This window comes from Gracilinanus agilis, chromosome 6 (assembly GCF_016433145.1).
Source record: "Gracilinanus agilis isolate LMUSP501 chromosome 6, AgileGrace, whole genome shotgun sequence".
Lineage (NCBI taxonomy): Eukaryota > Metazoa > Chordata > Mammalia > Didelphimorphia > Didelphidae > Gracilinanus > Gracilinanus agilis.
In genome coordinates, this window is record NC_058135.1 from 105,264,477 (window position 1) to 105,279,659 (window position 15,183).

Genomic DNA, 15,183 nt, shown 5'->3' on the forward strand with positions numbered 1-15,183 from the left:
AACACCAGGGCTGAAGTTTGGAGGACCTGGGTTCAAATTTGGCCTCAGACACCTCTAAAGGTGACTGTAGGCAAGTCATTTAACCCCAGTTGCCTAGTTCTTGCCACTTGACTTGATACTAAAACATTAGGTAAGGGTTTTACAAAGCAAACTCTTTAAGGACAGAGACTTGCTAGACAGAAGAAAGAGTTTATGATATGGTTTCCCACTGGGGGAAAAAAAATTAAAGCTCATGAGTTCGCCTTTTGTATTTGTGTCTTGTCAATAAGCACAGTACCAGATACCCAACTATCCAATGCTCAATGAATGTTTTTTCATTTATTAATTTACTCATCCATGCCTTTGGCCATACTTGTCCCTACTCCTGTCTAGAACTTCTTCACTCAAACACCTATTAAATTCTTCCTACTCATCTTTTGAAGCCCAATACTAGCTCCTTCAGAAAGTCTTTCCTATTTCCCTCCCCATCTCAGAGAAAATCTAGGTTTGCATCTTATGTATTATAGGTATGATGATTATTTGTAAAGGCACCATGTCTCCCTTTACTAATTCAAGGAAGTTGGGGACCTTACCAGGTTATTATGTTCTGCACACAGTAGGCACCAAATGTTTGTTGGATTTTTATTGAGTCTAAGTTCTATTATATTAGGTTTGTCTTTGCTGATAAGACAGAGAAGAGCTTGAGGGGTGTCTTTTCACTGAAAGAAAGCCCCCCCCCCTTTCTAAGTTCTTTTGTGTTTTATCTCTACTCAAAGGATGGATTGAGCAAGGTTCAGAGAGTTTGGATCTCACATCTCCATCCCTCTGCTCCCTGACTTCCTTGGACATCTTGGTATAAGCTCCCCCTTTCCCCCCATCTCTGCCTCTTCTGCACCCACACTACCTTCCCAAATAAGATTACTCTGCCAAGAAAGTCTCCCTTCTTCCTCTCAGTAATGCCCACCAAGGAAAGGGGGTTAATATTTCATGGTCTCTGTATAGTTCTACCTGGTGACAGGCAAAATTGCAATTAGGATATAATGAAATGAGTGTGGATGGCCGGATCATTCAGTGTCCAATTTGGCTTCCCCGTTTTATGGCCTCTTTTTTTGTTTTGCTTTTTAGCTCCCAGGCCTAACGTTCATTTGTTTCAGAATACGCATTTCTGGCTGCTGCAGTGGGGACAGAACATCCAGACGGGGGCCCCCTGATTGGCTGTCAGTGAGTTACTATCCAGTTTCCCAGAGAAAATGTTTCCTGATTGGATTTCAGGCAGCCAGGTTCTTATCCTATCATATGTTTAATCTCTAATTCCATGTAGACAAATTATATTAAGGGGCTGGGGGAGGGCTAGCTCGAGTCTAAACCCCTGCTCACGTACAAATGATAACACGAGGAGGTTTTTCTCTCCCCATGATTACCCAAGGCTTGTTACTAGGAGACGCACATCACTTATCAGGTTTCACAAATGGCTGTGGCCACTGGTGCTTAGGCTGAGCCTTCTGCCCCTGGAAGTCTGCCCAAATCATGGAAAACTTTAGATGGGTTTTTAAAACTCTTTTGATACACAAGAATTATTCCTAGCAGGCCGCTGATGCAGTGTCAGACAGGGAAAGAATACAGACAGGTGCTATTTGTTAAAACAGGGGCATCTTTTCTTTGGGGATGGAGGGAAACCTTCATTTAGTATTCATAGCCTTCTCAAGGACTGAACCTTTCTTTACCTTTGACATCTCTCTCTCTCCTCCCATTTTCATTAGGTCTAGGATATAGGATACAATTTATTCCAACATTTATAGAGCACCTACAAGTCAGGGGACTAGGCACCAGGATTACAAAAATAATTACATGTTCCATGTTCTCTGGAAGAGCAACGTTGTGTTGGTCGTGGAAATAGTACACAAAGAATCATTAGCTCACAGATTTAGATGCTGAAGATTACGGAGTCCAGCGGTGTCAAACTCAAATAGAAACAGGGGTCACTAAACCTTGGATCCTTGTGGGTTGTATGGACTTAGAAAACCACCTATAATGTGTCTTCCTTAATTTTTTTTATTTGGTTAGATTTTTCCTAATTACTCTTTACTGTGGTCACTCTGGAATGTAGCCAGCTTGTGGCTAACACCTCTGATCTAGCCCAGCATCCTCATTCCTTCAGCAATGAGAAGACGGGGCTAGAGAGGGTAAGTGATTTGTCCAAAGCCAGAGCCCTTTCCACCATTTCATGCTGCTCTTTGGGTACACAGCTAGGCAGTGTTCAAGATTAGGAGGGATAGAATGCTTTATAATACTTTGAAAAGGGACAGAATATTTGCAGCTGTGGGAAACAGTTAAGACTACAGAAAAGATTTGGTATTAGAGCTGTACCCTAAAGGAAAGGAAGGATTCCAAAAGCAGAAATGGAGACAGGGAGCTCATTCTAAGTGCTCATTGTGGTCTGTGTCAGTACAGAGACAGTCATGTCCTGGCGAATGAGGGAAATTGCTTAGAAAGAACATTGTGCACGAGATGGCAAGTGATATGAAATCAGAATCCAAAAGTAGCTCCACTTGGAGCTAGAAGGTGTCATGGACGCCATTTTGTCTGATGCTTTCCTTTTTATAGAGAAGGAAACCAAGATCCAGTGCTAGCAATGCTCGGTCTCAAACCCAGCGCCTCCAGTTCCCAGCCCAGGGCTCTTTCCATGACACCACAGTGCAATGCCTACTTCTAACATTTTTACTTACTCAGCGACACCCAATCGTTCTCTTTTGTCTACCACCAACACAACCCTGGGTTTAGTTGTAATCTAGGCTTCTACTTTCCAACATGGCAAGAGATGTGGTATAGTATGATAGGAACAACATTAAATTCCAAGTATTAGTCCTGACAAGACCCCATTAGTTAGCCCTTTAGGGGCCTCATTTCCATGCTCTGCAAAATAGTATTGGACTATCTGGTCTCTGAAGGTTCTTTCCAAATCCAAAGTTCTATGACTAAATAGCAACTAGGCTTTTTAATGTTCTCCAGTACTACAGCCTCTTCTCTTCTCCAACTTATCTGGCATATTCCATTACTAGATTAATGTTAACATATAAACAGATAATTCTAACATCTTGCTCAAGAGCCCTCAATGGTTCCCTTTTTGCTAATGAATAAAATCATATGATCATGGGATATAGAACTCATTTTTTCTGAGGAAGCAAATAAAGGCTAAATGACTTGAACAAAGTTAATGTACAAATAGTGGCAAGGTCAATATTTGATCCTACAATTTCTGATTCCAAATGGGATGATAATTCTACTCTGTTACACTGATGCTCAAGATCTGTGGCATTTTAATTCCTTCAAAATTTGGCCTCAGTTTGCCTTTCCTGTAGTATATGGTGCCTGAGGAATACTGTTATTGAGTAAGTAGGCTATTGTTTCCTAAATCATCTTGAAAACTCAGTTTCACTGAGTCACTCCATTGCTCAAAAATCACAAGGGGCTGCCAACTGCCACTGAGATCAAAGTAGAAACTCCTCATCCTGGCATTTAAAGCCATTTGAAATCTGGCTCCAGTCTACCTTTCAGGGTATATTTCTCATTACTTTCTTTCATGCACTCTATGTTCCAGCCAAATTCTAAGTTCCTGCTTGCTGTTTCTTGAATTGGCCATCCCATAACCTTCCCCAAAACCTTTTACCTCCTATCTTTAGACTAGGTAGCACTGTCTTTGAAAAATCCTTCCTGATCTCCATAGCTAATTGAGCCTCTTCTTCAAAGAATAATGCATGTGCTTTGTTTCCATTATATATTCCTTTCCCCACTAGACTTTAAAAGTCCTTGAGGCAATTTTTGTGATAGAGGCCAGACCTTTAGCTTCCTTGGTATTAATTCCCAGAGGAGGAACTTCCCTTAACTAATACAACTTAGCACGTTTTCTGCACCCGGCATTTCGTAGGAAAAATAAGAGCAAGATTGTACTAGAAGGGCTATTTCCAAAGAAATAGGGACATTTGGAAGAAAGGCATATCATTAAAGAAAAAGATTGTGTTTTGGACATTGGACTGGGAAGTCCTTAGGACAGAAGAGACCATTTTTTGCCTTTTCTTATAACCCCAGTGCTTAGCATATTGTTGGGCACATTGTTGGTGCTCAATAAATAGTTGTTTATTTGATAGATTGAGTTTTAGAAATGTGTAGGAAAGATGTATCAAATACTCTACCTGGACACTCCAAAGTGTGGCTGAAGCAGATTAAAATGTAATTGGAAACAAAATAAATAAAAATACAAAAGGCCATAGATAATGTTAATTTATGGTGTTTTCTATTCAAGTTTCATATCACTGCTGATTGCACATCAGAACTGTCCAAAAGTTCTTTGGTGACTAGGGCTCAGGACGTTATATACATCTGGGAATCATTCAAAAGAGAGATGATAAGAGTTGATGAGGTTAATGAGAAAGGTCACTGGATTTTGCAATTGAGAAGCCAGTGATACCTCTGGAGAGGGAAGATTCAGTTTTGCAAAGAGACTGGAAATCAGACTTTAAAAGGGTTGGGAAGTGAGTGAGTGAGAAGAGAAAGTGAAAGCAACAAGTATAGAAGACAGCTTTTTTTGCCCTTTATTTTGAGGTTATGGATAAGACCTAGGACTGTTATGCCTTAGCCAAAGTGGTTAAGTAGCAGGGAAGGGATTCTGATCCAGGTCTTCTGAGTCTGAATCCAGGCTCTTACCTCTTACCTCACTGTTTCTGAGTTCCTTTGGGACTTCCAAACCCCCTTGCACTGTATTTTCATATTCAATTCATAATTTGGTTATTTCTACCCATGTTTGGTTTTCCCTCCTCGATCATAAATTTTAGTAAAGCAGTGGTTATTGCTTTGTAACTCCCTTGGTGCTTGGCATAGTGCACACAGAGCAGTTGTTGAATGAATGTAATTGGCCTCAGGCTAAGAAATAGAATACTACAGTTCACATTTTCCAGTTTTGATTAAAAATTAGGCTTGACCGAAGGGTAAATTATTCTGTATCTTGGACCATCACTCAAGTCTAATGCTTAATTGTGGCATGGTGGTGATCCCAGGTCCTGAAAAAGTATGCCTCCTTCCATGATGGGAATGTAGGAGCCCACTGAAGAACTGCTGTGTATCCTGAGAGCAACCCAGCTAAGTTTGAAGAGCCTTACCCCTTCTAAGGGCTAGCTTATAAGTGATGGCTTTTCCGCCGAGCCACAGCAATCATGAAGTTCACCTAGTGAAGAAGAGTGGTGATATGTTTCAGAGAGGCAGGTCCCACACTGACATAATCACAGTTCATTGAAGTATTGACATACAACCAGTGTTAGTATGGCCGTTATTGGCTTAATCCATCCCCAGTATTGGCACTATGACAACTTTTACTGGATTTGCTGAAAAGATTTTGAAAGAATGGTGAAATTCTTAGTGTAATTTATAAGTCAAAACAGTTTAAAATGAATCAGTCTTGAACTCCTTCAAGAATGTTTGAAGGCAAATAAATTGTTCAGCCCAAAATGAAGTTGGGTATAAACAGAGGAGTCCCTTGTTCTGCCCTGACAAAAGTCTACATGAAAAACCAAACTACAATTGGTACTGCATGCATCCTAGACTTGTTTTTCTCTTAGATTAAATATTTTATGATGCCCCAGATGCTTTCCCCTCTCCTGTGATGAAAGAAAATTAAATTTATATTACATGAAGCATGAGCACATCTGAGATTATACTATATTGCCAAATCCCAATTTTGGGAACAACTGTGCCTCCTCCTTTATCTTCAGTTCCTCTAATTCAAGCATTCTGGTGGATTGCTATGATGCATTATTTATGTGTTTTGTTTTGCTTTTTTTAAGAGGAAATCACTGTTCACAAGAAAGGCGAATAGGGTAGAGAGCAGGACTCTTCCCAGGAATATCACTGTTCATTCATCACAAAGGAATATAGATCTTCTCCAGAATGCCACCTGTTAGTCCACATGACTACTTATGTAGGACTAATATATGTGATTAATATAGAGCACTCACTTTAGAGTCAGGACGCTCTGGAAAAGTCATTACCGGTATTCTCATACAACTTCCTACAACTATGAAATGAAGTGCAAGTGCAGATCTCCATTAGGAGAAAGAATTTTCTTAGTGGGAACCACAGATTTGGAATCTCCCCTCCTGGAGAAAAATTATAGATAGGCTATTTATTGGTTCCTTCCTTCCTTTCTTCCTTCCTTCCTTCCTTTATTTATTTTAGGGCCCTTACCTTCCCTCTTGGACTCAATACTGTGTATTGGCTCCAAGGCAGAAGAGTGGTAAGGGTAGGCAATGGGGGTCAAGTGACTTGCCCAAGGTCACACAGCTGGGCAGTGTCTGAGGTCAGATTTGAACCTAGGACCTCCCATTTCTAGGCCTGACTCTCAATCCACTGAGCTACCCAGGTGCCCCCAGGGCTAGATGTTCTTAATGGATTCCTTTCCAGCTTGAATATTGTGTGATTCTCTGGTTTGTTGAAGGCATCACAGAAGGAAAAAGAAAATTATTCAAGGCTAAAGCAGCTATCTATTCTGATTCCAAAGAAGCCCTCATTCAATGGGAATTATTAATTGTTCACTTAAAAAAGTCATTTGAAACAAAACCACTATTAGTGTGGGGGAGAAGGGTGACTTAAACACTTCCCAGGTTCCATACAGGCCAGAGAACATTTTGTCCATTAAGAAAAATACACTGAATCCATTAGTTGAGCTGACTGCCAAGAAGAGCAAAATTAAAGAAAGCCAGACTGATGGTATAAAGCAATTAATCAAGAATAGCAGCTTTCAAATTTTAAATGATTTTCAAAGATGTGGACAGGAACAGCAAATTCATAGGCTATAACTGGGCAATCTTGCCTGGACCTTTCCTGCCTTTGTCTAATGAAAGCATCTGCAGTCTCAGTAGGTTACAACTAAGCCCAGACTGCCCTATGTCTGTTGTGATTCTTCCTTCCAGTCCTGCCATCCATCATCCTTCCAGTCACTCAGGTGTGCAACCTCCACTAACCCTTCTCTCTCATTATCTACCCATACCTGGACCATCAGTTAGCAAATGTTTTCAATTCTCGCTCCATAACACCTTACACACCTGCTCTCCCTCCTTCCACCCAACTTCATTCCAGAGCCCTCATTCTTTTTCACTTGGATCCCTGCAACAGGAGCTGAATGACTCTGACTTTCTAGTTTTTCTTCTCTGTTCAGAGCTACCAAAACAATCTTCTTAAAGTCTAAATATGTCACTGCCTTGCCTAAGGAGCTGCAGTGGTTCCCTTTTGCCCATAGGATTAAACAAATACTTCATTTGGCATTTAAAGTCCTTTACAATCTGGTTCCTGACTCCTTTATTCAAAAAAAAAAAGTATGCTGATTCTTTTTATTTTCTATCAGTTATGTTATGTCTGGATATATTCTCATCCCATCCTTGGAACTGATGCCTCCCTTTAGAAGGGGACAGATGATATTTATGTGGTCTTTCTCCCAGTGTTAGCAAGGGGGAGAGGGCATGGTAGCTGTAATTCAATTCCAACAATAATTTTTACAACTAAAATTTAAATAGAACAAGTGTTATATTTTAAGCTTGAGATTTTTATGGAAAACGTCCTTTTTCTATTTACCACTCCAGTATTAAATATAAAGCAATTGCTTCTACTTTATGAATTTAGATGCCAAGACTATCTATCTTCAGTCTCACATTGGGGAAGAAATCTGGCTGGTCTGCTAAGTATGCTATAAAATAGGAGAAATAAGATAAAACAGTTACCACATTTAGAGAAAGGCAATTATATTAGTCAACAAACATTTATTGAACACCAACTATGTGATGATTTTGGATCATGAAGAAAAAGGTTCCTATAATCAAATATTCTTGCTAATTGACAGTTAGCATTCAGGCCATCCATTTATTAGCCATTTCCAAAGGATTAAAGTAGAATGAAATCCACTTAAAGGTCTACTGGACACAATGAAATCTTTCTCTGATGATTCATTCAGGGTCACCATTTGGTGTACTGGTTTCATGGTATTGTAAATGTGCAGACATGTCATTTAACAGAAGTTCAATTGAAATAATGCCAGATAAACCAGCTTTTACTGCAGAAGCAATACTCTCCCAGGCTGACACTAAACCACTCTTGAAAATTAAACTCATCAGTATTTTGATGTGCCCTTTCCGCTGACATTGGCGATGGTTTTTAGGACATTGAAAACTGTGAGTTACTCAAGTTATAAACAGATAATGGGAAGGAAAATGCCCAAGACTGTCTTTGCAATATGGCCACACAGGTTCTTAAAAGTACTATCCATTTGAACTACAGTGTAAGTAAGCCTTAGATCAAAATGCAGAAGGAAACACTGTGATGTCTAATAGACTTGCAATGCCGAAGAGAAAAATATTAATAAAACATCAAGAACTCTGAAGCTGGGAAGGGTTTTTTTTTTTCCATTTTTTTAAATGAAAGCTGAACTCCACAGCTTAGAACTCAGAGCATTTTACAAGCTTTTAAGCAAAACTCACTGCCATAAAGTAATGTTTCTTAAAACATGTCTTCTTAAAAGTACAGCTTGTTGATATTCCATTCATTTTTATAATTGAAACACAGACAAATTAAATATATGTAGTCCAAAAATGAGGAATGGTCAGGCTTAAAATCTCATCAGACCCAACTACCAGCTTTCTACCCTCACTGCTCAAGCCAGATTCAGGTTAATTGCAATCCCATCAATTTTAAGTGTTATGCTAGTCAAAGCAATTTCCATCTATTAAAGGTAGAACAAATGCCTATGGCTCAATTTTCTTGATTAAGAAAAGTTGTGTAAATATGGAAACACACCCAACATTCCATCAAAACCAGATTATTAGACCTAAAAACTAGCATACCAAGGTGCAGATGTGAAGAGATATTCCAAACCTTCACCTGCTTTTGGTATGAATGTAGCTATAATTAAATCTGGAATTAGATCTGATGAGATAATTACATTTCACCTGATTAGGTAGTGCTTATGACCCTGAGCTATCATGAGAAGAAAAAGCAAAGTCATTTTTGCAAGATTCCAGCTGCACATTTTAGGAGGAGGGTTGGGGGGTTGGGGGGTGGTAACAAACACCAAACTGTAAATATGTAAATATAGAAAGTCATTTCTACTCTAGCAATCATTTATTTATTTTCTGTTTGTTTTAGCTCCAAATTCAAGTAGATCTTGACAGAGATGCTATAGGCATCTCGCTCTTGGAATTTATCGACAGGTTTTGGACTTAAACATTTTAGAGCTAATTAATGACATGCACCTTTTCTAGAATTGTATGGCTCACATCTATCCAATATAACATAAGAAAGCCAGCCATGCCACTTCCTTATTCTGACAATAGCACCTAGGGATGGTTTTTAGGAGGGTCTGAGAGTTATTACTATACCACCTAGCAGTTATAGAGTGTTTTCAACATGAAAAATGCCTTTTGCTTCACAACACAATATGAATTAGTCAGCTTATCTAGATGACTAAGCAGCTAAGGGTGGGGGGGAATGACTGTCTGAGGTCTGAAACAGGCAAAAACAATTAGCAAAGTCATTCATTTGGATCTTGTTTACAAAAGAATTAAAGGCAAAAGCAGAATGTTGAGCAGCCCAAGATTTGACTGAGTTAGGACTCTATCCCCAGTTTTGCCCCTACCTAGCTCCGAGATGTGGCTTTTCAGTTCCTCAGCATCCTCAGTTCCTCCTACAGCGTCTACCTCAGTCACTAACAGGGGTGCCATCTGAGCCCTCACAATACATTTTAAGAATGCTGAGATTCCGTCTTCCTATTCTCCAGCCATTCCTTTGGTCCTGGGCTTTACTTCCTTCCATTTATAATCAGAATAGCTAACTTTTTCAACAATGCAAAGTGAGTAATGCAGAAGAGCAGTAAAGGTGAGGCAATGGGGGTTAAGTGACTTGCTCAGGGTCACACAGCTAGGAAGTATCTGAGACCAGATTTGAATCCAGGACCTCCCATCTCTAGACCTGGCTCTCAATCCACTGAGCCACCCAACTGCCCCCAGTCCTCTTCTTTAAGTCCCTGGGGGTAACCCCCTATGCTTTTCCCACTCCCAATCCCAAACCAGTAGACTATTAGAACTTCCAGTTCTATGTTATGCATCTACTAAATTCATCACCTGGGTTTTCACCACTATAATTAATTTCTGATTGATTTGCTATGAAATTGTGCATGGTGATGGTTCTAAAATTCCTATGTTCCAGAACTTAATACTACACCTACTCCTCTCTTGGTAGTTGATATCTCTCTTTATTTCAATGAAGAGTGACACAATCTTCTGGTACCAATTCTTCACCTCAAAACTTCATTTTCTTTATCTATTCTTTCACTGTTATCTCTGATCTGAAAGGATGTAATCTTTGCCAAGGTTAAATCAGTCAAGCAACAAATATTTATTAAACTCAAAATAGTTATATATGTTTATATATTTATGTTTGTAAACATATGAGTAAATAATCTCTTAAATTATCCAATCTGATATTTTTTTCAGTTCTTCTCCCTTAATTCTCCTTCCTTTCTGAGTTTTCAGTGCAGTACTCTCTTCCAGTTCTCTCATCTAAACTATGCTTTTTTTGCTGGTTCATCACCCTTATCATAGCTTAAACTTTGCTCTTCTTACTAAATTCTCTCTTGGTGACTTACCAGTTTCCCTGATACCAAGGACTGACAGATCTGTGTACCTAGCCCTAGTTTCTTCCATGCACCTTAGTCTACATTAGCGGTTTCCCACTGGACATTTTAATTTGGATGTTCTGGAGACTATCAAACTCAACATGTCTAAAACAGTAATCATTACCTTTCCTCCTGATTTCTGCCCAAGACACCACCATCCTTCTAATTGCCCAGGTTTATAAACTTGGTATTATCACCAGCTCTTCACTATTTCCTCAACCACACTTGCCCACCCTTTTCTGTACTCATATAGCCACCCATCTTAGTTCAGGCCTTCATGCCTTCTTGCTTAGAGATCTAATAGTCATCTGCATAGGTGATGTTCTCAGAGTCTCTGCCCCTATACTAAATGATCCTCAAATGTGACTAATTATTACTCAACGCGTTTTGTTACTATTGATTATCAGGGGGAAATTAAATAACCCAACTTCTTACAGTCCCAAATTAGGTTTTTCACACAACACTAAAATGCTAACAGGCCTGGAAACTCCAGGCTAACTCCATTTCTCTTTTAAAATAACAAGAAATGGGCTTCTTGATCACTGTTTTCTTTACCATCAGGCCTTCACCCTTCCCTTTCAGAATTCTGACTGCTGGCTGAGTATTATAATAATATTGTGTAGAGGTGACATTTGTACATCATCTATGCATACAGTCAGACTTTTTGCTCAACTAATTTTCACCATTTTCATGCTTTCTGGATATCAACTTGTTCTTGGCCTTATATTATTTCTACAACAGGGAGTATAGTTAGTTGAATCAGAATAACAACAAATTTCATGTCTCTGGAACTTTATTTCCAAATCCATTGGTTCCCAACATTCCTTCAAGATAGGCAGTTCAATATTATTATCCCTATAGGTAAGGAAGTTGAAGGTCAGAAGGTTTGTACCCATGATCAAACCGATATTAAATTGTCTAAGTCCAATTTTAATATATTCTGAAGTCCATCAAGTCTTAACCACTAAGTCTTAGACTCTCAGAAAAAAAACAAACAAACAAAAAAAAAAAACCTTAAACAGTTCAATGGACAAAGTATTTGGGTATGAAAGAACAGAAGTGCAAAGGAAATTTGCCCCCCCCCCCAAAAAAAAAAGATCCAGGTGAAATATCATGGTTCCTATGAAAATGCTTCCCTCATCCCTAACCAAGAATGATCCCCTTTATTTGATCCGAGAGGACTCTGTATGTGTGTGTGATCCTAATTTTGCTTTTTTTTGGGGGGGTATGTGGCATCTCTAATGTAACCCTCAGCACAGAGCACTGTATTATGCAGAATAAGTGCTTAATTTGTATTTGTTGCCCGAGTATTGAATTAAAACTTGAATCTGAAGATTTTCTGTGGTTTTGGACTATCTATGATATAGTCTACTCTGTTAGCATGTCAGCAAGTAGCAGTTTTTGAACTCCTATCTTGGGTATGCCTGCCAGATGGCCAGAGTGAGGAGATGTTGATACTAGAGTTAGAGGGAAGGGATAGTTGCCACATTCTGATACAAGAGAAACAAAGATTTTAAAATCTGTATCAAGTATATAAGTAGAACTGAAGAGAGTAGAGTGAAGATGTGAGCTTCTATGAGTACCTTCCCCTCAATTGTCTAAGTGATGAGAAGTCCTGGAAGAGATCAATAATGTTGTCCATCCTCCCCTTCTCGTGGATTCTACTCTATGTCAATCAAACAACACTCATTAAGCTGACTACGGCAAGGACCAAGCAGTGTGGATGCAAAAAGGGGCAACAGAGAGTCCTTGCCCTCAAAGAGTTTCCTCACAAGGTTCTTGCAACATTGACCTCTTCTGATTTTCCTATATGTGTAAGCACTTTTTCTGTCTCTTTTGCTTGATCATAATCTATATTCATCGTGGATGTGTACCAACGTCTCTGTCTGGGGTCTTCTGCTTTTCTTTTCTATCTCTTGCTGAGTTCAAAATTTCCTGTGGTTTCAATTATCATCTTTATGTGGATGAATCTGTTGTCACCCAAACCTCGTTTCTCTCCTGAGTTCCTGTCCTACATCTGGACACCTTCACCTGAGTATCTAATAGGCAAATTAACATGTTCAAAACAGAACCTTTCAACCTACCCCTCTTCCTATTTTCCCTGTCTTTGAAGGCATTTCTATCATTTCAGTCACCCAGGTTTTCAACATCAATAATATGTATACTTTCACTTGGCCTCCAAACGCATACAATTTTCTTAACTATTCTTCTATATCTGTTTACCTCCTAATTGGCTTCCCCAATTCTGGTCTCTCCTTTTTTCAATCCATTCTCTATAGAGGTGACAAACTGATATTCCTAAAATACAAGTCTGACCATACCACTCCTGCTCAATAATTTCAGTACCTCCCTACTACCTAAATTCTTCTGTTTGGCACTTAAGACCCATCACAATCTACCTTACCTTTTTTACAAATTTATTTCAACATTATTTTCTTAAAATACTCCATGTCCTAACCAAACTGATGTACTTGTAGTTCTCCATATATAATGCTACATTTCTTGCTTCTGTATTCATGAAATGGAATTCTTTCCATCCTTATTAAGTCCACCTCTTCAAATCCCTAGTTCCCTTCAAGGCTTAGCTTTTAGGTACCACCTCCTACACCAAGCCTTCCTTTTCCAGGCTCTCTCCCATACAATTGTTAGCATTTCCCCCTCCAAAAATTATTTTCTATTTCCTTACCTGGAATGCTGTATGTCTTGAGTAAAATATAAGTTCCTTGAGGGCAGGCACTTTTATCTTGGTCTATGATAAAAACTTTGCCAGTTATGGCAAGAATTTGTAATATCAGCAGTAAGTGAAAATCATCACAGGTACACATTTAAAGTATATATGGGTGCTTTGAAACAGAAAGTACTCAATTATGGTAATATTAGTCTAGTCTGGCTATAACAATGTATTTTTATAACAATGAATCATTTATCAAGTAGGAAAAAAGTATTTGAATTACACAGAGACTAATTTTGTTTCATTCTTTTCTATTGAAAGGTGTCCTTGAATGGCCATTCTGGACAAAACTAGTTGTAGTAGCCATTGGCTTCACAGGAGGCCTTGTCTTCATGTATGTCCAGTGCAAAGTCTATGTGCAGCTGTGGCGAAGGCTGAAGGCCTACAACCGTGTGATCTTTGTGCAGAACTGCCCTGACACTGCCAAAAAGCTGGAGAAGAATATCCCCTGTCATGTGAGCACAGACATCAAGGATGCGGTGGTGGTGCCCGTGTCCCAAACGGGTACAAATGCTTTGCTGACCACAGAGGGTGGAACCCCTGAAGTCATACCAGTCTGATGGCACCAGTGTACCTTGTTTCACCAGTCTGAAATGTTTTCCAGCCCTCAGTGACTAGAGAGAGCAGAAGTGATTTTGCATTGTTCCCCCATCCCAGTCCTAGCTACCCTACTCCTTAACCACCCTCCAATAAAACAAAAGAAAGATGCATCAGATGATATAGGCCAAGTACAACAAATGATCAGGATCCCATAAAGCTGGGGCCTAAAGTGGGATGTGGACATATATGTATAAAGTCTGTTAAGAGAATTCTTTCTAAAAGACAATGCAAACAAACTCTTTGTGACAAGGTGCGCTTTTTAACATAAATGTCAAAAAACTGCCTGGAAACTTGTCACTGATCACAGTAGCAAGAGGAAAGTGGGGGAAGGATGAAGACTTGAATTTCAGTGTATGTTTCTTCTAGGGCCTTTTCTGACAAAAGAATTCATCTTCAATACTGACTGGGAATAGCAAATACATCTGGCTTAAAAATCTTTAAAAGTTGCTTGCATTAGTCCTAAATCAAATCAGGAACAGACTTTAAAGAGGATGGACTAAATGATTTCTAAGGTCCCCTGCATTAGTAAAATTCTATAATTCTATAAAGGATGCATATTTTTCTGAGACTTCACACTTTGACGGTAAATAGATTTTTACAGCTACCCTGGAGCCTGATTGTTTTGACAGCTGCATGAGTTAGAAATAGATGCAATTACACATTTGATTGTGTACAATGAAATGTTTTTGAGAAATGATATTCGACAAAATATTTATGAAGAACAGAGTTTCACAATATTTTTTTGTTTTATCTTTCATGAAAATGCCAACCAAAATTCCAAGCCAACTACTTGGTCCTATGTCTTCTCTGCTGCCACCAAAACAGAGATGACCATGCCTTGGATATCAATACAATGTCTGAATATTTTTTAGAACAGAAACTTCACTGCTTATGGTATTAAAAGGATTCACAAGTGTATGATTTTTACAAAGCATTCAATTCAGTTCAATCCAAGTACCCTGTTTGAATGGTTAGAGAGTGTTATCATTTCCCTAACAGGTTAAAAACCAGATGCAAGCTGCAACATTATGTAAAGTGGCAGAAATAACCAATTTCTGCTGCTGGGAAACACCTGGAAATGGAGGGTCCATTTAAAGTTGCTTTTGGTCACATATACATATAGCCTCTGAAGTAGTGCCCAGATAAGAAGTTGTTGGGCAGTGAT

The 15,183-nt window shown here is 39.0% G+C and overlaps 1 protein-coding gene across 2 annotated transcripts in view; it reads left to right on the forward strand.

Annotated features, from left to right (window-relative positions):
- Positions 1-14,136, forward strand: part of MARCHF1 (membrane associated ring-CH-type finger 1) — a 414,802-nt gene extending 400,666 nt beyond the window's left edge. For both annotated transcript variants that reach the window (XM_044681554.1, XM_044681555.1), the window contains one exon: positions 13,680-14,136. In XM_044681554.1, the coding sequence (XP_044537489.1) occupies positions 13,680-13,978 (299 nt within the window). In that variant the 3' untranslated portion in view covers positions 13,979-14,136. The remainder of the gene's footprint in view (positions 1-13,679) is intronic.
- The last annotated feature ends 1,047 nt before the right edge of the window (positions 14,137-15,183 follow it).